The sequence below is a fragment of the Haemaphysalis longicornis genome, unplaced genomic scaffold (genome assembly GCF_048455015.1).
Source record: "Haemaphysalis longicornis isolate Haplotype H1 unplaced genomic scaffold, Haemaphysalis longicornis Haplotype H1 scaffold_1, whole genome shotgun sequence".
NCBI lineage: Eukaryota > Metazoa > Arthropoda > Arachnida > Ixodida > Ixodidae > Haemaphysalis > Haemaphysalis longicornis.
In genome coordinates, this window is record NW_027526203.1 from 192,684,093 (window position 1) to 192,708,329 (window position 24,237).

At 46.2% G+C, this 24,237-nt stretch overlaps 1 protein-coding gene across 5 annotated transcripts in view; it reads left to right on the forward strand.

Moving 5' to 3' along the window:
* The window catches only part of LOC144140443 (uncharacterized), a 253,062-nt gene extending 235,291 nt beyond the window's left edge, over positions 1-17,771 (forward strand). For all 5 annotated transcript variants that reach the window (XM_077672299.1, XM_077672301.1, XM_077672300.1 and 2 more), the window contains 4 exons: positions 9,648-9,977; positions 12,487-12,537; positions 12,861-12,905; positions 16,738-17,771. In XM_077672299.1, the coding sequence (XP_077528425.1) occupies positions 9,648-9,977; positions 12,487-12,537; positions 12,861-12,905; positions 16,738-16,878 (567 nt within the window). In that variant the 3' untranslated portion in view covers positions 16,879-17,771. The remainder of the gene's footprint in view (positions 1-9,647; positions 9,978-12,486; positions 12,538-12,860; positions 12,906-16,737) is intronic.
* The last annotated feature ends 6,466 nt before the right edge of the window (positions 17,772-24,237 follow it).

The following is a 24,237-nucleotide window of genomic DNA, read 5'->3' on the forward strand; positions in this document are numbered from 1 at the left end:
CAAATTAAAAAGCGGACATTCCGAGTTGATAATTTGGGAATACAAGGGGGTTTGGATTGAAAAGGCGAGGAATTGGGGAACACATGAGGGCAAATTCAAGGAATTAAGGAACACTGGGGGATTGAATTCAAAAGCGGAGATTCCAAGTGGATGGTTTGGAAACATGGGGGATTTTGAATTGAAAAAGTGGGAAATTGGGGACCACACGAGGGGAAAGGGGGTTAAGGAACACTGGGGGAGATCATTAAAAAGCAGCGATTCCAAGTGGGTGATTTGGGAACACGAGGGGGTTTGAATTGAAAAAGCAAGGGATTGGGGACACGATGGAGATTTTGATTGAAAAAGCAGGGAATCGGGGGGAAAAGTGCAGGGGAGTTTGCGCTCGCGTGCAAGACTTGAATGGCAAAGCTGTTGTAGGTGATCACTGATGGACACAAAGTTGAGTTTTTGTATCCTTGTGGTGTCAGGGTTGACATTGGCGGCATGGCGTTTCAACCACCTTATGTTGAGCAGCAAAGCCAGAGTGACGTCGTCATTTTGGTTGGCGTTTTCGTACGCCACTGCGCAAGTGAGACTTATCGTCTCTAGCAGATGCTTTGCACGCCAGGCCTCTGGAAGTGCGGCCTCTTCCCCCTTGGCAATGCGAACTTATCTGCAGCCAGGCCATGTGGAGTCAAGGATCACCTAGAGCAGCTTCGACATTCAAGTCGCGGCTCTTCTACAGTACTGAGTGCGTGCGCACTACAAAACGAGAACGAACGAAGAAGGGGCGTACGCTGCGACGTGTCTTTCTGGTTCGGGGCAAGTGTTGCCACGATGCGGCGAATGCTGGAGTTTTTTTTGTGGCCGACGTTGGCCAATCCCTTTAAGTGGGTATGCTTGGCTTGACGAACGTGTGCTTGAAGCACGTGCGCACGAGTGCTCCACATTTTCTTGATATTTTTAAAACTGCAGACACCGTACATAAACGATTTTCTCAACACTGTTAAAAAATGAGGACTTTCAAGCGAGGAATCGGGGAAAAGTGGGCACTTGAACAAGGGTGGACTCCTGGGTGAGTTGGTGTTGCACGTTGAAAGTGAAGTGTATGCGGACAAGGAACGGAGAGAAAACGACCACTTGTGCCGTTTTTTTTTTTACTCTGCATCCAATTTTCCTGCTGCCTTCGTGTTGAGTATCAGCTCTTATTGGTGCGTGGTGTTTGAAGGGTCGTAGATTTCGCTCAGCTTTTTCGCGGCAAGTTTGACGGCCACACTAGGCTCAATTCACGAGTTACCGCGGCGATGTCTCGAGAAAGTTTGCGTTGCGACTGAGCTAGCTCTGTTGGTGCCAACCTTATGTCGGCAGCCTTAGCATTTGCTGTCAACCTTGCTGTCTTGTTCAGTTGCAACTTCTGTTGTACATGCGTGCTCGTAATTTGGCAAGTGCTACACTGCGTTCTTTCTCATGCGTCATCCCAGCTGATGTCAAAAAAATCATTCGGGGTGGATCGCGAAAAAAAACTAGTAATAAATAAAAACTGCTCGGTGAAAATGGCGCCTCTCAGAGGAGGAGGGGAAACTTTATTTACACTAGTCAAAAGCACAAAAGGGTGTGCCCCCCCATCAGTCAGCCAGAATCCCTTGCGATTCGGCGGCTTCCAGGGCGAGACCGATGATTTTTCTCTGACTGCTGGAGGCCTGGCTGAGTAGCAGGGCCTCCCAGGATGCAGCATTTCTGTGAGGTTTTTTGTAAGAGGGACACGTCCAGACCATGTGAACTGGATCCGCTATGCCCTGACATTTTTTGCATTTGGAATCAGATACTTTGGGGTGCCATTTACTGTACAATTCGGGGTTTGGAAAGACCCTTCTTTGGGAAGGAAGAACCTTCTCCAGTATATTTCCTCTTTCCTAGTAAGGTGCGGGTGAGCCGGTGGTAGTACTTTCCTCGCTAGTCTATAGTATTGTACTATTTCGTGGAAGTTTCCTAGCCCGTCGTCTGCACTCGGGAGGGGCTCCGCGTACGGAGGAACCGCGTCTGGCTCGTTGGCGGCGGCGATCGTCCGGACTGTCAGACCTCAAGCGGTCGCATGTGCCTGTTCATTCCCGATGAGACCCGTATGAGCTGGTGCCCACACTAATGTTGCCTGTTCGATGGGAGCCTTTGCGTTCGCGAGGATCTTCCATGCGGCATTGGAGATCCTTCCTCGATCGAAGTTTCTGATGGCGGACTTCGAGTCGCTCACGATCGTTTTTATTCCCGATTGAGTCATTGCCTGAGCGATGGCTGACTCTTCTGCCTCTGTTATGTCTTTGCTCAGTACCGTGCAGCACGAAACGGGTACACCGTTTTCCGTAACCGCCACTGCTGCGAAAGCTTTTTTCGTCTGATATTGCGCTGCATCTGTGTACAGGACGTCAGTCCTGCCACCATATCTAATTTGCAGGGCTCTGGCTCTACTTTTACGTCTAGCCTCATGATGAATTGGGCTCATGTTTCTTGGCAGTGGTGACACAGTAAGTTTTTCCCTGAGCTGCCTGGGTAGCTCTATACTGTCTTTATCTCTTTCTCCTGTCTGGTATCCCAGACGCTCTAATATCCTCCGACCCGTCTTGCTGCTCAGCAACCGTTGTTGTTGTGACGCATTTACCGCCTCAATCAGTTCATCGATAGTATTAGATACACCCATACTAAGTATTTTGGCCGTCGAGGTGTTTGGGGGAAGACCTAGCGCACATTTGATGCCCTTTCTAATTATGATGTCGAGCTTACTTTTTTCTGCCTTGGTTAGCTTCATGAAGGGGGCTACGAAGAGTACCCTGCTAACGCCAAAGGCTTGAAAGAGCCTCAGTAGATTAGTCTCTTTCATTCCCCCGTGCTTGTTGGAGATTCGCCTTAACATTCTGCAAATTTGCGCGACGGCGTTGTCTAGTTTGCGGATAGTCTCAGTATTTCTGCCGGAGTCGTGAACGTATAGCCCGAGGACTCTGAGCTTGTCCCTTGCGGGTATAGGCTTGCCGCCAGCCTTCAGTCTTATGCCGCCGTCATTTCTGCCCATCCTTCTGTTGTTTTTGGAGACGAGGAAAAGCGCCTCGGATTTTTCGGCTGAACATTTGAGTCCCAGCGGCTCTAAGTAGCTGTCAATCTCGTCTATGGCATTCTGAAGAACGTTCTCAATATGTCCGTCGCTGCCACGATTTATCCACAGCGTCAGATCGTCCGCATACATGGTGTACCTTAGGCCTTCTATCCTGTCGAGTTTTTTAGGCAGTCCAATCATAGCCACATTAAAGGCCAACTGCACTCAAATTTCACCTCGGCCAAATTTGTTTTTAATGCGTAGTAAGTACCCCCAAATAAGCTGAGACACAAGTGGTAGCCTCGTGAAACGCCTCGTTAATCAGTCAGAAGCGTTTAAAAAGGCTCCGCCGCAGACCACTCTGCACCTGCCGGCGGATCGCGTAAACAGCCATGACGCGCCTGTGACGTTCCAGCCGGCGGTGGCTTTTTCCTCTGGCCAGCCACGCAGCGGGAGAACCGGTCGAGCTCTGCTGCCCCGTGCGCGCGTAGAGCTTGCGCGCAGACATTCTCCCGAACTGGTGACCGTCCGGCCGCTCGCTGGACGGCTGCAACGTTTACTGCAATGGCCGCGCTCTCCTCGGTTTCGGTTTCAAAATCGCCGATTTTTGCTGGCCGCTTGCGGCGTCCACGTGCGTATTTCAGCTGTTGTATTTTGCATGTTGCTTTCTTTTTAAGCAGACTATACGGAAATAGGGTTTTCAAGAAGTAGAAATTTTGAGTGCAGTTGGCCTTTAAAGAGAGTGGGAGATAGTACCGAACCTTGTGGCGTTCCCGTGTTGCCTAGATTGATGTTTTCAAGGGACATACCTCCCAGTTCTATGTTTGCCGTACGATTTGAGAGGAAATTTCGCACGTAGTTGTACGTTTTAGCGCCTATGTTTAACTTGCTCAAGTTGTGAAGGATGGCTGTGTGTCTGACGTTGTCGAAGGCCTTGGCAACGTCAAAACCGTTGATGGCTCTCGTATCTTTACCCGTGTAGTTTATGATGTCCTCTCTGATCTGGAGCATTACATCGCAGACCGAAAGCTGAGCTCTGAATCCTATCATTGAGTCCGGGTACAGTTCCTCGTCCTCGAGATATCGGCTAAGTCTGGTCTGGACTACGCGTTCCATTAGCTTGCCGACACATGACGTGATAGAGATCGGTCTTAGATTTTCGAGGCTTAGTGTCTTTCCAGGTTTCGGAATTAGGGCCAGATTGGCCCTTTTCCATTCCAAAGGAATCTCCCCGCTGTCCCAGCATTTTTGCATGTAAGTGGCTAAGTCATAGATAGACTCTTCGGTGAGATTTCGTAGCATTTTGTTGCTGACTTTGTCTGGCCCGGCGGCAGTTTTGGTTCTAAGGCGATTTAGCTCTGCTTTAACTTCCGCTACTGTAATCGGGGCGTCCAAGGCCTCGTTTGCGACTCCCAAATTTTGGCTTGAAAGTGACGTGCTGTGTTTGCGGAACTCCTAGGGACTCCGTGGATACCAAATTCAAGCCGTGAGTGGACTTTCTGAGACTTTTTCACACCCTTTTTTTGGTCGACCACGCCGCAGCATCGCTAACCCTAAGCCAAGCCAGGCTAGGCTTAGCAGCCCGGCGACGCCGCGCGTCCGCCATCAGACTCTTGGCGGCAGCCCGACGCGGCCGACAAAATGGTGATGGAAGTGGCGGTAGAAGGTACGGACATTGACCCGACGGAACTTAAGGAGTTAAACTGGATCACAAAGGTGACGAAAAAAGTAAAGGAACTACAAGATCAAGGTCGACGAGAAAAACAGAGCGCGGACGCTTCGTGCAACACGCTTTCAACAGCCGCCGCCGGAACAGCGACAAACCTTAAGAGGTCACCCATCGGAGAATATAAAGCGCGCCTGGCTGGCAAGCAGCTGGCGGAAAAATCGATTGCATCGCATCTGCCGAGACTGCCACACACGGACCACAAGGTGATTCTGCGACCCAAGGGCGGACTTGCACTCGCCAAGCTCTCGGTCCCCTACGTAGGGGGAATGCTAAGACTTGCCGCCGACGTACAGTGGGAAAAAGGCAAAGAAGAAGACCAAGTTGTGTTAAACGACAAGCAAGGCACCATAACATACAGCACGCCGAGGCAAGAAGACACTCTGAAAGTACTGTCTCTGAGAAAACTACCGATTGGAGACGAGGCCTACGAAGTAACGTCCTACATGGCAGCACCGGAGAACTGCGGTAGAGGAGTAGTACATGGCATCGATCTCCGTTTCTCCGAGGAGGAACTCGAGGTCGGTTTCTCCCACCGCACTAACCCCCCTATCATCGGGGTGCGTAGGATGGGAAGATCCGAATCAGTGATCATCACTTTTGCCGATCCCCAAGTCCCACGATGGGTCAGGTGCTTCGGATCGCCCATCAAGTGCTTCCTATACTGAAAGAAGTATGAAGTCTGCTTTAAGTGCGGCGACATCGGCCATCGGTCGGACGTCTGCAGCAACAATCCCACCGACAAATGTAGGAAATGCGGTGATCCGTCGCCCGCGACTGAACACCGTTGTGTACGAAAATGTCAGCTGTGTGGAAAAGAACACGAGACGGGTGACAAGAGGTGCAAGGTTCTCTACCGCACCCCGTACGTCCTGAAAAAGAGACAATGGGAGCGAAAGCTCGGAGAACAGGCAAGGAAAGAAGAAGAAGCGGACGAGAAGCGGAGGCACAGAGAGGCGCAGTCAACCATCAAAGCATCGCAACGGGCAAGCTGAAGGGACCAGAGCTGGGATCGCGCGCGGAGCATGTCTCGAAGCCAAAGCAAGTCGAGGAACCGATCCGTTTCCTTCCCTCGCCTGCCACCTCTGAGGACTGAAACTATATCGACTGCTAATAGCTCGAGTGAAAACAGCGGCAGTGTCCGTGCATCGCTGGAAAACTCGAAGACAAACGCACCAAAGGTAGGTTGGGTGAGTGGGACCGCCCAGGATGCAAATGCGGAGGTTAAAAGGAAGTTGACAGAGCAAAATAAGTTTCTGATGGAGCAAAATAAGCTTATAATGGAACAAAACGCAGAACTCAAAAGGCAGCTTGACGAAATCAAGACGGTAATCACCGCAAAGGCATCGGAACAGGTAGTCAAGTCGATGCAGGTAGTCCACTCTCCTCCTCTCGAACAACTTGAATCCAAACTAAATGATGTTGACGACAAACTCGCCAGTAGGGTGTCGAAATTAGAAAAGGTTTTCGTAGCAATGGCAGAGTTGAAGAGCCTGAAAAAGGTAGAGGATAGACTACTGGAAATGGAGGAACGCATGGACCGGTTAGATAAGTCTAACATGAGACGGCAAAAGAGCTCGAAAAATCAAGAATTCAATAGACCCGATGGATCACAGGCAACCGTATCTTACAGCCTGGCAGTGGAATAGTAGGGGCTACGGCAGAAAACGTTCGGTTTTGCAGGCTTTCCTCGACAGCGGCGAAGGTCGTCCGGTGATAATTGCGATTCAAGAATGTGGGAAAAATTACAAATTATCGGGGTATAAAGCCTACCTGGGACTCGGAGACGACACCTGGGTAGTCACGTTCGTCAAGCGAAACGTAACAGCAGTGCAGCACGAGACTGGGAATACCGAGAGCGACCACTCGATGGTGGAACTCATCCCGCGTAAGCGCACGGATAAGAGTCTCTACGTCTTGAATGTGTCAGCCCACCCAGACAGAGGAAATGCGATTTTGGAGACTTGTTTTTCAGAGCAAAAAATCTAACCAAAGGTGCTCCCTTGTTGGTCATGGGGGATTTCAATGCCCCACATCCAGCTTGGGGGTATAAACACACTCTAGTCAAAGGTAGGGCCTTGTGCCAGGCAATTCAACACCACGATCTACTGCTAATCACCGACCCCATGAATCCGACGAGGCAAGGTAATAGTGTGTCGTCAGACACAACGCCCGACCTCACCTTCACACACGGCGGAGTCAAGGCCACATGGCGAAATACCGGGGAAGACCTAAGCAGCGATCATAAAATCATAGAAATCGTAGTCAGCAATGTTACCCCAGTTCCGAAAATGTGCAAGCACAAAATCACTAGCTGGGAAACTTTCAGAAGCATAGACGCGACGGCAAGCGAACCGATACGCGACATTGGGAAGTGGAGTAAGAAAATTATCGAAGCCGCTCAAGCGGCAACGGACGAGATAGAGACGGACGAAGGGATCAAAACGACTGACAGCCGCCTCGTCGGCTTATGGAGGAAAAAGAAAGAATTAGAGGAGAAACTCAAACATAAAAAATGGGACAGGAACCTACGTAGGAGGATTGCAGCCTTAAATAGGGAGATAGAGGACTATTCTTTGGAGCTGACCAGACTAAATTGGGCAAACACATGCAGTCAGATGAACCAAGAAATGGGAAACGCGAAAACATGGAAGTTACTTAGACACCTACTCGATCCGGAAAAGACCAGATCGGAGGCGCGCCAGCAACTCCAAACCCTTGTCTACAAGTTCGAGAGAACCACGCAAGACTTACTAGACGAGGTCCGTAGCCGATACCTGGGGCCGTCCACCCGCGAAACGCCTCTCAGAAAAATGTCTCGATATAGCCAAGGTGCTTATGACATAGGCTGCATGCTGCATTTGAACCGCAGAAAGTGATGAGATGGTGTTCGCAAGTCTCTTCACTGCCCCTTCAAAAACTAGGCAACGAATAGTTGGGAGTAGGGAGGTGGCTTTAGGAGTGTTGCTCCTGTGGACGAGTAAGGAGACCAAAGAACAAAATCAAAAACTGATGGCGCGACTTAAAAAGGACATTGAGGATTTGAAACGATTCCGCAGGTACTATTTGTAGGGGACATAAGCACCCACATTGAAGATACAGACGGGTACACAGACTGCAACGGAAATATAATGTTAGATATATGCGAGGACCTGAACCTGACCATAGCAAATAGAAAAAAACTACATCCACTGCAGAAACTCTGGCCATGGTATTTGTTTTTCTTGGAGAGCCTTTCCGTTTGATCATATGCAAATGTCGTTTCAAATCGCGCGCCATCAGCCGCAAAGGGTTCGCACAACATCCGACAGATGGCGACGAGTGTACTGGCCAGTAGGAAGACGCATTGAAACATCCCCCTCGCGAGGGGCACGATGAAATGCAGAGCATTTCCGGGGGCGCACGACGTTAAGTAGTTTGCGTTACGGTAATGCTGTTGCACTTGTGGCAACTGCTGACGAGAGAGCGCTCGTCAGCAGTAATTTGAATGAGTCAAGGATATAAGGCGCGTCCGTAGCCTCCAATTCTGTGTTGGCTTTGTGGCGCAGTGGTTAAAGCACAATGTACATTGCGTTCCGCACGCAGGGTCGAGGGATCGAAACCTGGCGCCGGATAGTATTTCTTTTTTTTATATAGTAGAGAGGGGTGCGGTGCAGACTACGGACGCCAACGCGGGTGACATCGTGAGTTACTGAAATGCTCTGCATTTAAAATCGACCTTGCTATGTACGCACCAAGAACATGGGTAGGAACTGCTGTGCAGGAATGGCTAAAAATTTTATTTGAACACACTTCTGTGGTTCGCTCCCTAAATGAAATCATGCACCCCTCCGTCTTAACAACGACGAAACGACGATAGTTGAACGTGAAGCTTTCTCGTGGTGGATTCTTTGGTTGGCCTATCCCACACTGCATGTATGTGGTAGTCTGGAGGTACGCACCACTCCATAGGCCTAATGTTTGGGTTTGTGGTGTACGACACAAATCTGTACCTTCTACTTGGCGTTCACTTCAAACATGTCGAAATGGAGCAATCGGATTGACGCCAGCTTCATAACATGAGAAACCTAGGAAGCGTGTTTTTTTTTTTCCAACTTCACCCACGCTTATTCATCATCATCGTCAGAGAAAATTGGCTTTCCTGCAGGGCATCAACGACGACGCTAAAGCTTAAAAAATATATTTGGAGGGGGGGGGGGGGGCTATCAATCTTTAGCCACTAATAGAATGCATGAATTTGGCGCCTGAGCTCATTTGGAAGATGTTCTGCCTAGCTTGAATGCTTGTTTGGTGTCCACTTCTTGTAACAATGGGTTTTGACTTTTTTACTTCAACTTTGTGTTTAGTGTTGACTTGTGCCGGAGCAGATGCTGCTCTACCCAATCGAACTTTTTATTACCCAGGTGTAAGCATCAGAAATCACTGTTGTTTTGCAGTTAGGCAGAATATTGCACGTTGCCTGCTCTTCAATTAGTATGAAGTAAATTTAGTGCACAAAAGTAATTTTCTGCATTCCGAGTAGTTGCTGTTAGTCTAGGGATGGCACGTGACATGGCTGGTGTAACTGGTTTTTCTGGTGATTTGAACGGGCTGTAGGTGGTAAGTGCAGCTCAACATTTGCGCAGGTGCTTGTCTTGAAGAGTAATTTGAGGTACAGTTGATTCTACCGTCGTAATAGGTGTAATTTTGTCTCGACTATTTTGATTTGGTGGGCTCCGCAAAATGACGGATGGGTTTATGATTGGGGCGTATGTGTAAGCTTCTCAGATTGCCCAGGGGTAGTTTGTTTATGCGGATTTCTTTATGCGGGCCAAATAACTATTGATAGTGCCGAATGTGTCTGTGTCTTGTCACCGCCAGGTCTTTGCATCGCCGCCACGAAAGCCGGCGCAAGTTGTGGCTGAAAATCCAACAGTTGTTGAGTTGACCCCAAAAACCAAGGCTGGACAATCGGCGGCACAAGGCGAGGTCTCGGCTTCGGCTCAAAGGAAGCCGGCACAAGTCGTAGCCGGAAAGGCAGCAGTTGTTGCATCGACGCCAGTAACGGAGCCTGGAGAATTGGCGTCGAAAGGACCCTCCACTCCTGGAGTATCGCCAATTTTACCCCAGCTGTTGACTTCGAAACAAGACCCTGCATCGACTGCCTCCGCTGCTCATACTCCAAAGGGCAGTAGCTCCACTAACAAGTTGGTGAGTGCTACCTGGCTTGGCTTGCGACTAGGCTTTTTTTGGCTCCTGGCGGGCACTTTTTAACTCTTTCGTTACCACAGGAAATTGATCAATTTTGAGGGGTCTAACAAAGCATTTTTTCTGGTCTGATTGGTTAGGCACACATTGTAGTGACATAAAATGCAGATGATTTTATGAAATTTCCAGTGACAGCAGTTTTAATAAATAATGATTGCGAAAAAAATGATCAAATTCGAAATTTTTGTCCAGGCGTCGAAGAAAATGAAAAAAGTAAATTGTGTAAGTAAACCACCAGTAGTAGAAAAAAAATTAGAATATATATTTCGTAGGAAAACATTTCAAAAACCTGTCCTAGAAAAAAAAAATTTAGTTGCGCAATACAATTTGTGAGATATAAAAGAAAAAGTCTGCCCGCGTGGTGCCTGTGCCTTGTGATGAAGCCCAACCACTATTTCAAATTTTGCTAGTTTGGATGGTTCTCTAGAAGAAATCTGGTGGTTTGGCATTTTAAAGGCCCCAATTAGCCTCTACGCGATGTAAAAACACATTTTTAATGATTATGACGAGCACAATATTTAAGGCAAGCAATCAATGCGAAAAATCCGCTTGAGTTGAAAACCAAACTCTTTGGTGATGCTTGTTGACGTTCTGATGATCACTTATCAGTCAGAACTTTCATTTGCGGTTTATTATCATGTTCCGACTCGCTATGGTAGCCTTGCTTGCACGAATAAGGTGCGATGCTCTAGAATCGTGCCCAGCAAGCTTTCACCAAGTCACCGTCATGCTATGACGCGAGTTCAGCACTACAAGCCTACTACATTGCAGTGCCACCTAACAATTTCGAAAAGAAACAAATACAAGGCTGTTGGAGACTTTGTCAGAACAGACAGTTCTACTAAGCAGCGACACTAGACTTCTGGAAATACCCTCGTATGAAACCGAAACTGGCCGGTGAACAGCTGGCGGTGTTCAAGGCCAATTGGAAGCATTCTCCTCGTCTGAACTGATACCCGACGACTTAATGTTATCTTTTGACTTTTCAGTGGAAGCTGTTATCTGAGAAGTAAGGCAAAGATGAAGTGGAAGCACGAGTGGCATGCCTGTTTTGAGGAACAGTAGCGGGCAACCGGAGCCGCCGTGGCAAATGAGCTTGTAGTTTGGTAACTGCGTAGTAGCGCCAAATATGAATTTTGCAACGCAAAAACAAAACCGAAACTGCTGGAAACTGGTTGAAAATGCTAGGCACACTTGCTAGACATGCGGGGGACCATCAGAAATAAGCTTTGGCAGAATAAAGCTGCCCTTTCTCCGAACCAAAGATCACTAGTGAATAGCTGGTGTCATTTTCAAGTAATTATCACCTCACAACACTGTTGGATTACAAAGCTGACAACATTATTTGCTACTTGACTGGCCAGGAAGGAGCCTTTTGACAGAACAATATTATGGTAATACTACAGTAAAAAAATGTGGTTGATCCCGCTTTCATAGGAATCGGTAAAACAGGAAAGTGAAATGTGCCGACAGGATCAGTTGAATGTTTATGCTGCATTGATATGAACTCGTTCATCGCTATTTATTCTTCATCGGTATGACGCCGTCAGGTGCATCAACACTAGACACTGGATTGCGCGCACTGGAGCACTGCGTAAACTCGAATGAAAACTACAAGCGCTCACAAACCATGCGAACGAAAACCAAACGGGTTGCCAGTGAATCGTTCGGTAAACTCACGGTCCGCTGCAGTGTTGGAGCATGATTTGCGGGGCTGTCTTGTGGGTGTGCTTGGCGAGCGACGACTGGCACGTCACATTGGCAAATGTGCGACCTGTGTGTCCCTGCTCCGTGTAGTGTAGGGCAGACGGTTGCGTTGTGACGAGCTCAGCTGGCGCCAACTGTCGGCGCTCATTAGCGTTGTGTTGCACTACTTCGCTTCAGCTCCCTTAGATGGCAGCACCATCGAAATGAAGGAGGTTAGAGGGAGGATATATGGCACATTCATAGAGCTAGCTGTCTCCACTTCAGCTCATAGCACAGCCGGTAAAAAGCCTGGCTCCTCCCCTTGCAGCGACGGAGTTCCCGGCTCGAATCCTGGCGCAGCTGCGGCAGTTGAGGTTTTTCTTCCGTGACAGATATGACGACGTCAGTCAGATCTTCGTGGATCCCAGCATAAAACACTTTCGTTTTAACAGAAAAATTGTCGTGGTTCAGTTCTTGTGTTAGGCACACGAGTGTGTAATAATTTTATTATAAATGTCACCGTCTCGGACTAGTGTAGAGTGTCAACCTGCCTTTTCACTGGAGTTAACATGTTCTTTTCGTCTTTCTCCGTATTAAAGGACGCTGGAGGTACAAAAAAAGGTTGGCCTATACATACAACAAATGTGTCTCAACAACATAGTAAACATTTTTACGACCCTCTTCATGGAAATGCTGAATACATGAATGAGCGTCCTCGAAAAGAGTTTTGTCTATGCTGACATGTTTTTTTCCTTGCTTTTCCTAGGGACAGGCTGTGGGATTGCCACAAAGCAGCAAAAGCAAGCTGTCGTTGTCGGTGAGTGCTCATTTAATTTACTCTCTACGAGAGCTTTGTTTTATTGCCTAATGCGATTGCCTATTTCAATCAATCAACAAACCGAATCTCGTTGGATTGCTCGGGTACTGTAGGAAGTGTTCCCGAAGTGGCTTGACGCCACGAATGCTTACTCTGTGACAACTGTCAGTGTGGGATTGAGAGAGTTGTTTACAAACATCGAGGAATGGTTTTGCAGGGGGAATAGGGCATGCTGTGTGAGTGACCGTCACATTGTGTGCCTCGTTTTTATGGCAAGCGGTCTTAGTCGCCCCGTTTTAAGTCGTGACTTCTACCTTGTGCAGAGCCGTGGGACCGCCAAAGCCGGTCATGAGGGGCCGACCGACAAGGTAAGCACGAGATTGGCGTACTTTTCAAAACAGTCGCACGGTGTCCTTAGTGGATTCAACAGGACACTAACTGGTCCCAGCTTACATTTCACTAACCGGACTTTGTTTGAGAACGGTTCTAGCCCATACCAGTACGACTGTGTGTGTCTCATTGCTATGCCATCGACACATGGATTTGAAGTATGATAGTTTATAGTGCTGAGAATCAGAGTACACCATTCTTGCAACTAGCAGTTGTTTAATGAAGCAGAAAATATCAGAAACATAAACAGGTGTGGACGCCCCGTACGCTTTTTGGTGCTACATTTTGTGACACCAACAGAAGTTGTGAACACAACAGTGAAAGCTCCTTTGAGAAGAATCTACAAATGTTTTCCTCAAATAACAAGTTCCTTAGTGGTTGCGCACGCGAAGTAGATGTAAATCAAAACTTTCCGCGGGCTGATCTAATGTAAAAAACACGGACTACAGCGCATGCATTACAAAACAGGCTGCTTCCCTCGCGCTTCAGAGTCCGCCATCATGCTCTTAGTTTCATTTTGGAGAAGTGTTGGTGCGCAATTCGCGAAGTCAATAACCTACCATGGTGCAAACGCCCAATCTGCTGCAAGGAATGACCCCGGCAGGAAGCTGCAAAATTTGCGAGATGCACGGCAGGTGGTTAAGCAACCAGCCTGAGCTTCTAATCCATTGTCTGCGTGCTGATGTTGCTGTCGGTAAAGCTTGCCCGTGCCCGGTTAGAGCCTTGATGGTGATGATGGTTGGATTTTTTTGGCACAAGGCTAGCTGGGGCAAAGAGGGCCAGCCGGTTAGAACCTTGATGACAATGGTTGGGTGTTAATGCAGGGTTCGCACAGGTCCTTGAAAACCTTGAAAACCCTTGAATTTAGAAGTGTCAATTTCAAGGCCTTGAAAGTCCTGGAATTTTTAAATGGTCCTTGAAAACCCTTGATTGTTCTTAAGAGAACCAGTGGCCCTGTCTTTTCACAAGAATTTAAAGTGTTTGTCGTGGATTTTAGGTGTTAAATATGTAAAGAAACAGTGTAACAATCAAGTTTCAGGGTATTGCGTGAAATTACGAGTTTAGTGGATTGTCATTATTACGAGGCAAAATTGGGAGAAGGACTCCTCAATAGACTCCATGTCACGATACAATCCAGTGAAAGCCGGCTTCTTTTCTCTACCTTGCATGTTCCATCTAGTCTGTGGACGACCGCTCATTGCATGGTTGCTGTGCCTCATATGCTCCATCTGCGTTTGCTTTTATGTGCAAATGATGGACGTGTACATACCGTATAATGCGGAATATAGGTCGAGGTGGAATATAGGTCGACCCCCTTACCTTGTAGCCGAAAAATGCAAAAAAAAAAAAAAAAAAAGAAATAGGTACCAACCATTGTTTTTTATTGAGACTAACTTGTTTCGTCTCAGATTACTCATTTAAAACTCTCTGAAGTATCGTCGGATGACTGCTTCTGGCTCGCTGTCGCCCACACAGCAGGTCGTCCTCGGTGCAGTCCAGGGAATTGCTTGTGCAGCACTTAAACACTCGCAAGACCATGTCATCGTGAAGCGAGCGCAAAGCATGGGACACTCGTGTGCAGACCGGAGCGACAGCCAGTCTGTGCAGGTGGTCAGCAAACATCTTGGGCTATCCATTCGTAGAGACATCGCATGACGCTAGCGGACAAAATCTGCCCCTTTGTACAGCAGCACAGGTGCACAGAGCAGCGCCCATGACATGAGGATTTCTGAGCGTTGCATACCAAGAGCTGCCCCTTCAGCTAACGCCGCTACAACACTTCTTTTGGTGATACAAAACTGGGTCAAGGCGGACACGTCATTGGCCTTAAAAAACCCCCAACTTTTCTTTTAAACGCTGCTGTAACCTGGCACAAAGTGCCTAAACTCATTTTGAGCAAGAAGAAAATAGCACGCACACATTCGCCGCAGCGAGAGAAGCAACAAAACAAAGATGGCGTCGCGTCCGATTGATGGTGGTGGCGATGGTGCCTTTGGGGTTTGGATGGGCTCGATGGGCTGCCCGGTCGCCAGATGACAACTGCCAGTGACTGCAATATAGGTCGAGGGGTGACTTTTCGGCAAATTTTTCTGTAAAAAATCTCGACCTATATTCCGCATTATACGGTAGTTCATCCTGTCTTGCAGCAACACTTGCTGATTTAATTTCAGCTGATACTCTTGCTGACAAAGCAGGAGATGCAGGCAACATTAATGAAGTTTTGAAATCAAACAGCCTCAGCAAAGCACCAAGAAAAAAGAAAAACCTCTAAATACCAACTGTGAAATAAAAAATAATGCTGGGGGAGCATTCACGAACCCGTTAGCGCCTATCTAAATGTGCACTAATGTGCTTAAGTATTGGGCAATAACGAAATTTTGCATTGCGTTGAAAAACTTATAAATAATCCCAGATAAAACATTAGATGGGGGCCTTGAAAATGTGTTTTCTAGTCCTTGGAAGCCCTTGAAAACCCTTGAATTTTTGCTTTTGAAGCCCGTACGAACCCTGTAATGGCACAAGGCCAGCTACGGGAAAGAGTGCCAAGAGAGAAGAGAAGAGCGCCCATTAGAACCTTATCACTCATGAAAGGTTATGGCACTTACTGCAGGTGGTTATTTCACCGATTCGAACTTGTGCTTTTCCGTTCACCACGAGCCGCTGTGGATAAACAATTCATAAATCGTGCGTCGTGTAGCTCTACCCTCGTTATGTTTGGCCTTTGCTACGGAGACTACACGAGACAGGTACTGGGAAGCGAGTGTGTATTTCAGGCTAAGTTCACGTGAGAGATGAGAATGAAATGGACGGGATCGCCAGACGACGCGAGATGAAGGCGCCCCGCCCCGCTTGACCGATGCCTAGCGGGGGCACCCACAGTTGCCTGATATTTGAAACAGCGCTTGTCGCTTCTCAAGCGGCTTTGCTTATGGTTAGAGTAATGGGGTGTCTAATGTTGGCGAGCACATGGGCGGCTCGAGCGTTTAAAAGAATTTCTCGTTCCGTCAGTTACAAAAATAATAGCCTCCTCGGCCAAAGAAACGTTCTCCTTGGGGGTCGGCCATGGCTTGGGGGCATAAAAGCTACCGCTGCCAGCGTGGGAGTGCCTAGCGCCAATCGTTTACATTCTAAACCGCACTGGTGCCTCGTCGCTTCTACTTTGCGACGCGATGGCTCTGTCACAAAAAAATGACAGGGAATCGGGAGTCTCTAGAGAAATGCCAGCTTTGTTTACTCATTTCTTATCAAATAACACATTCTAGCTCGTCGAGCAAAAGCTGAGCAACACGTATCATCTTTCAGTTTTAACAAGAAATGCCAGCTTTGTTTACTTCTTTCTCGTCAAATAACGCATCGTTGCTTGTCGAACAAAAGCTGAGAGTGACATGAAACGTGTGATTTTTCGGTTAAAACAAAATTTCATTTAGCCTTTGGTGACCCATTAAGCTTGTCAAAGTGGGGGCTATTTTCACCACTGATGAATTGACCGAATCTGCCGTCTTACATGTAGATCGCAGAAAAGGTGCATCGGAGCCTGTAAGATACTTGAGGTAGCGGCTAGGGACGGTATCACAACTGCAAGTACCAAAAGGAAGGGTCTCGAGGAATCAAGTCGACTGATGTCAGTTTCAGAGCTCTGCCTTTTTGCGGCAATGTTTTTGTCTTGTCTTCAGAGGAGGTTACGTTGGAAGAGTTTTGACCTAAAGCCGCTTTTGTTGTGTTTTTCGTGACTCAAGGAGTTGGTCGTTTTTGAGTGCTTCACTGTGGGTTTTTTTTTTTTTTTATTATTATTGTTTTTTTTTTTTGTAGGCAACTACCGGCGCGCTGAAGAGATCCTTTGCGGAACGGGAGAAAACGGGTCAACCCACTTCGACAAAGGCATCTCAGCCCGTCGTTCCACAACCTGTCGCGAAGAAGCGAAAGTTTTCCAAATCACACCGAGGCAACTAGTTTCAATCTTCCGCTCTTTTACCTCGCGAGTTCAATCTTTCTCACTGTTGCTGTAGTTATTTTAAAACTACTAGCTATATTTATTGGTTCAGTTTTCCGGAAAAAGCTTTCGTTATTGTTTTGCTCCCAGCTTGCGAGCATCTTGCGAGCATCTTTGCTCAGTAGGCAGCAGGGAGTGTATAATCCCCTCTGTTATTTCTTGCTGGTTCTAGTCAATGTTTTCCTTTCTAATGCTTAAACAATACTTGCAGCTATGTGTTACCCATTGCAGTTCATTTTTTGTTCCCATTTTTTGTTCCCAGCTTGCGAGCATCTTTGCTCAGTAGGCAGCAGGGAGTGTATAATCCCCTCTGTTATTTCTTGCTGGTTCTAGTCAATGTTTTCCTTTCTAATGCTTAAACAATACTTGCAGCTATGTGTTACCCATTGCAGTTCATTGCAGTTGCCCATGCAGTTCAAAATAACCTAGTCGTTTTTCCCAAGGATGAAGAGCTAAAACTCTTCTCTTTCTAGTGATATTGTTCTTTTTTTTTTCTTGTTGGCGTTGAGAATGTTTGCGTAAGCATTTCATTTAATGGGCACTGAAAGGAGGTGCACAGTTCCGTTGCTTTCCTGACTTTGCTGTTGTCAGGCAAGCACTTTTAACGTTGACGTTAAACCTGTGATTTACAACATTCTCATATATATACCCAGCTCATCAATTTTACATTTGTGTTTTCGTGTGTGGTGTTCTTTTTAAAAAAAAATTACATTTCTAGTTGGGTAATGAAAAAACTGTTATGACATTCGCATATACCCAGCTCGGAAATTTTACATTTGTGTTTGGTGTTCTGCAAAGCAGGATTTTAGATTTGTAACTTGGAAACCTGTGTTCTTAATAAAATTATAACTTATTGGCACTTCAGTGTTTTTTGTCAGTCTCCACTCAACGTACCACGCGGTGAATTACAACTGCCGGCACAAAATAAAGGGACTGCGAATGCGACATACAAGTTTGCTGTATTAAAAAAAAATGAGCAGTTCGTAACTGAATCCAGTTTTGTGCGGTGCGAAAGGGTGTATTCGTTACAGGAGGGTCTGCACTTGAAAAGGTGCATTTTGAACCACCAATTCACTTCTGAGGTTGTGACTGTGAACATTTGAAGGACAGGTGAGCGCACCACATTGCAGCCACGTTTGGCCGAATTGTTTTGACCAGATTTTTTTTTCAATTTTATTTTGTTCGTTTATTTCATAAGTACATCTGACTAGGTTTCTACGTCAGTGCACACAAAGTAGCTCTGGGATTAGTTCAGTTTTTTTTTTTTTTTTTTTTCACTTTTCTTTCTTCCTGTTAGTATTATCCACCAGTCATCGTAGTTGTTCCCCCAAAATTTTTAGATTTGCCTTTTGCAGCATCAAACTGGTACTAAGCGATTCACAACATTGACTTATTTCTTCTGGGGCCCTATTCTCGACTGCACAAATTGCCGGCAATTCACCCATGTTTTTTTGCGTAAGCACGACGTAAGCAATCAGTGATGTGCTGCACTTATAGCTACGACGACATGCAGTGTAATTTGACGAGTAACTCATAAAGATCGCTACCAAGGTATCAAATATTGTGCAAGAAAGATATAAAAACACTTGGCATGTACTATAAAAATTAAGGCGGTAGCTGAGGCTGACAAGAAAAACACATTACTGGAGGTCAAATTTGGCGCCAACACCACAAGGCGATTGAGCAACGTTGATCCAAAAGCGAGCGAAAGGCGGATGTTGAGCTAAAGAACATCACACAATTGTTTTACCGTATCTTTATTTTTTTCAATCGCTTTTATTAACATATCTGGGCCCGTTTGCCCGAACGCGATAAGTGCGGGAATAAGTTCTCAACTACGACTTTAGCGATGTCTAGGTAATAAGTCGTTTGCCCGAAAGTGATACAAACGCTCGGTTAAGGTAGCGTTTTCGTCGGGTTTTTTGGCAACCGGCCTATTTGCCGTGGCCGACTTCAACTTATTGGCGTCTTATTCGTAAGCGGGAACTTAATCGAGAACTTATGCGTACGGGCAAACGGGCCCTGGGCTCTCTGCTTCAATGCAAGCTTTGTTGCGTTATCACCTTCCCTGCCGCCACCGCCGCCATGCCATCGTCTGCTGCTATGTTACAAGTTTATGGCGTGATCACAGAAAAAGACGGCCACGACCATCGCTTCTAAGACGCATAAGAGCAGCGAAGCGCTACGCCTGATAACCGCGTAGCGCACCGATGTCGCCAATTCACTCATTCGTCAAGCTCGACTGCAATCAGCGCTGTAATGAACCAAATAGTCACTTTTTATTGTTATTTTTCTCGAGTTCGATCATGTGACCCAACAGCTTACTAGGACAAGTATGGACAAATGCCATGCGTTGGGTTCTCTTTGTCATGGAGAGGCTCGTACTGCCCTCTTATGTTGCGGTTACGCCAAACAAATAATTTTTATTTTATTGCCAAACATTAAAGCAAAATACTGCATGTTATGTGTATGTTCCATGATCGCTGACTTGGAAGCCATTGAAACTATAATTTGTTTCAGTAGGAAACATGCTTTAAACAGCGCGCAAGTGGAACTGCGCCTGCTGCAAATTGCCGCACACTTTGCGGCGCCGTAAGCCGGGGCAATTTTTTGCCCTATTTTGCTTGTATTTTGCGACAAAAACAGCCGCCAGTTTCAAGCTGTTACGTGGCATTACGTCACTTTTACCCAGGCTGAAGTTGCCAATGCATGACGTAATCGTTCCCGCCAACTGTTTAAATTACGTCACGCCTTCTCAGCCAATCACAGAGGGGGTGTGTATTACAAGCAGTATTGTTGTTGAATAGCAAAGACAGGCTTACGTTGTCATGTCTGCTGCATTTAGTCTGGTTTTTCATTGCCGGCCAAGAATTATGCGCCTTTAGTAACGAGAAATAACGGAAACTTTAGAACTGGGGCGGTATTCTTGTAACTGTCCGTTTTGAAAACGTCCCTTTTGCGCCCCTTCCTCGTGACGCACTTCTGGTTAAGCAATAAGCGTTGGCAGTAGGTTTGCCGCGCTTGCGTTACGTCACTTCCGGTTCTTTGCTTTTAGCCAATGAAGGCTTGCCAAAAGGGACACTTTTGAAAGGGATGCAAAAGGGACAAAACTCGAGAATACCGCCCCTGGTGTCCGTAAACGACATGAAACGTCAAAATGACGACAGCACACACAACCGCTTTGTCAACCGGAAGCACGTGACCAAAATTGAAAGCCAATCAGAAAAGACTTCCAGAAAATTGCCGGCAATTTGTGCAGTCGAGAATAGGGCCCCTACTGTGTCTGAAACTAAAGGTAGCTAAAGAGCAGTATAAAGAAAGCCTACAATGTTAAAACGGCGCTAGAACGCACCTTCGAGAGCATGCTATGTTCTAAGGTGCTAGAACGCACCTTCGAGAGCGCGCAAGGAACATTCTCTAATTATGCCACTCTTAGTCGAAAACTCAAAATAAACCCCGAAAGCTGTCATCAGCTCCCTCCATAACAGATGTGGTCTGCTGAACGAAAGCGAAAATGCAGCACTGCCCTTGCCGAGATTGTGAAGGCTGCGCGGCCAGTGAAGGCTGCGCGGCCAGCACCCTCCCGCCCGGCAGCGCCCCTTGCGGCGGCCGGTGGCATTCATCGCTCTCGGTGCCACCCGGGAGGCCGTGGTCGGCACACTAGCCAGTATATTCTAGGCACTATAACCCAACTATAGTGCCTAGAATATATAGTATATTCTAGGCACTATAACCCAACGAAGACCATTGGCATGGCTTGGTTTGACTTCGTTGCAGTTTTTTCGGCTTAGTTAGATTTCTTGCTGCTCTTCTTGCAGCCTTGCTGGTATGGACCATATCTGAGGGACCATATCGCAGGTAAGGTCAGGTAAGGTGGCTTATCGCTGGCGCAGCACTCCCAGCTCCCATCAGCTCTCTTCATGTAGCGCATTTTTTAGGAGCGAAAATGCAAAAAAAAACGTTGACCTATTTTGCATATATCCTCGTGAGACCCGACTAACAACCTGCCATGTGTAGTAGAAGAAAACGTATACTTAAGCCCATTGGATCCAGGAAATTACAATAAAAAAAGTTTTATTGATGTAAAATGTGGCGTTGGCCTACCATGGCATGTGCAATATATTGCACACCGGGATTCAGTGCACGAAAAAAAACAAAATCCCATATTGCGCGTAATAAAAGGAAAGACAGTTTTCCAGCTGAAAATTCTAGCTGTGAAACTGCTTGAAGCAGTTTCTTGAGGAAGTTAAACAAAAAAAAAATGCGTCGCAGCAAGTCTATCGAAACTTCGAGCGTTGTGAGCACCCGGGGTTACTGCACCTTGATGGTGACTTTGGTTCAGAAAGCTCAGACATTTGCCGGGCGCCCGCTGTCCTGAAAGAGACAGGAGGCAATGGTGCTATCGTGGTCGAACAGGAAGCACCTGGGAGGGGTGTTTGTTGTTGTTCCTTAACTTCAGTGGCGCATACCCAATCAGGGGATCGGCCAAACAACAGTCGTGAATACGAAAGAGATAACTGCCTAGGTGGATTATTCGAGGAAAATTAGAAAAATTTTGAAGCTTTTTTCTTCTTGTGTTTGAGGAATCAAGTTTGGAAGTTAGTCAATAATGAAATAAACCACAAAAAGGAATGAAATACATACACAAATGAAGAAGAAGTAGTAGGAGGAGGATGTGGAGAAGGAGGAGGAAAGGGAGTAGGAGAAGGAGGACGAGCAAGAGGAGGAGGGGGGAGAAGAATAATAAAAAATAATCAGTAGAACTGTCGTGTCTTCTTCGTCTTCTGACCAGTCGCGATCCGAGGTGTCTTGAGAAGCAATGGCTTCCAAAATCGCCACGGCAGCTTTCAGCCGCAGCCCTAGCACAGTCCAGAAAATTCGAAAATGATAACGTTGTATTATAAACAAAAAAAAAAGCTTATTTGGTAGAGATAAATATCAATTTACTGCCCGGTCATCGTAACAGTACATACAGCGCACACACTCGAAAATACCTAGTACAATGTACCTCGATCCCAGTGTGCAACAAATTGTACACAAAAGAATTCAGCTCGACAACAAACAAAATATACGTTTGCGGGAAATAAAATTGAGTTCTAGATGATCCCTACACATTCAAGAATCCATTCAACACAAATTTCAAAATATTTCGTAAAGCGGTAAGAAAATAAGAGCATCTCACTTAGGCGGGCCGAGTAGAGCGACTCCACGGGGACGGAGGCCATCGTCAAAATGGCGCGCAAAAAGAACCGCGTAGTCGACTTCTCCCACTCTGCTCTAGATGGCAGCACATGTCTGTGCAATTCTTTGTACAGGCGGTCTTAGCTTCTACGGCTGTTGGAAAACCGCTACGGCGCTGAGAACGAGTGTGCAATATATTGTACACTGGGTCTCACGAATATAATAATGGCTGCTATAATAGTTTGGTTGGACATTTACAGAGATTTATTAGTGAACAAAACGCTTCATAACATTATACCAAATAAAAATTATTGCTCAAGGGCGATCATTTCAACCTTTTGTCTTGTCATTTTCCGGAAAACATAAAAATTCAGGAAATCGCACTTTGCGGGTCCATTTGTATTAGTTTTTATTTAAACCAATACGTCTCTATTAGTTCGTATTGGACTCAGGTCTATCAGATCTATTTGTATTTGTAAACTAATACGTATCTGTATTAGACTAATACAACTTGTATATGAAACTTATAAAACTGATACAAGTTTACATGTCTTACCTAATACAAGTTTCTATCAGAATTTTCGCTAGGCACCGAGAATTTGAATCTTCATTTTCTCATGCTGCTATTCAACATGTCGGTAGCAGTTATTTAATTCTCAGCTGCGATCAGTTTTCCGTTTAGTACCCCAGCATTCCTAGCCAGGACCAGCTGATTCCAGTACCTGATCTTCGACATGCCTATAGGTTCAATGGGACCTTAACTGCTAAGCTAAAGAGATAGTTTCCAGAATCGCCTTACTATGCTGGTAGAAAATACAGGTGGCATAGCTGTGTATTAACTATACATAAGATAATTACAACTTCACAAGGAAGTGACGAGCGCAAAAAGTATCCAGAAGTAAAGAAATTTTACACAAAACTCGACCACATGTTTTGTAACATATTTCGCTAAAACTCAACCACATGTTATGTAACATATTTCGCTAACACTCCAGCCAAGCTGGGAATTTAACATTTTCTTTAAGGGCTCTACCACTACATCAATATTTCCTTCTTTCTGCACCAATTGACACCCGCATTAACGTTAGCGCCGGTGGCCCATTGCTTAGCACGTGAGCCAGCACACGGTGAACGTATCCACAAGAAAAAAAAAATAATAATAGTAATAATAATACTTTATTTGTACTCATGGTGGGTGGAACCAGCCGTACAGGGCCGCAAAAGGCAGAATTGCCCATACCAGTCAGGCTTGCGTACCCAACCTGGGACCCCAATCCCCCGGGCAGCACAGTACAGAGGCGATTCGAACTAACAGGTCTGCAATATGGCATCGCCTTTGTAGTAATCCTACAAAACCAAAAGTACAAGTCGCGAGCAGTAGAAGTCCATTTGGGCAGCAATTATGTGTAACGACGGCGTCACTCTCTAGCCACCATCTTTCAGTTCACTTTTATCGACTATCAACAAGCTATCAACAAGCGACAATCTAGCAAGATTAATTCAGCGCTCATTATACGATATGGCCTATCTACTTACCGACTCGTGTGTTTGCCATGTGTCTTGGAAGCAGCACAAACAGTCCGCAACGAGCAGGTAAATTCGCGCGGTTCGCTTTTCACAGGCGGGTAGGGATATCGCGGCCAAAATATCTAGGGAACACCTTGACGACTAAATCTGAAATCCTCCCTATTCTGTGCTGACGACTGCTCTGGCCGCAAAAAAAACGGCGATGTTCCTTCTCTGTGCGACGAGTTCGGAAATAATGTTTACGGTGAAGTCTACTCTACACGCTCACAGGCGTGGTAATCATTTTCCATTTTGTTATTCAAACAAAGCGTTCTGTCCAGCCACCCTGTCGGTGTGCGAAGATTTTCGTTTGAGAACTTTCTGAGATAAAAGAAAAGTTATCATTCTTACTATTATATTGAAATAAATTATTCCGTTGTATTAAAAGCAAAAATAAAAGGTAAAAGTGTTGCCAGGTTTTTAGTATGTCACATTGTTACCAGATTTTTGTTTTAAATGCAAGTTTTTTTGCGCGCTTGTTGGTAAATTGTAATAACAATCAAAGTGAAATAACTACAACAATAAATATTTTGCACAAAACAAACTACACTTATAGAAAAAAATGTTTTTAG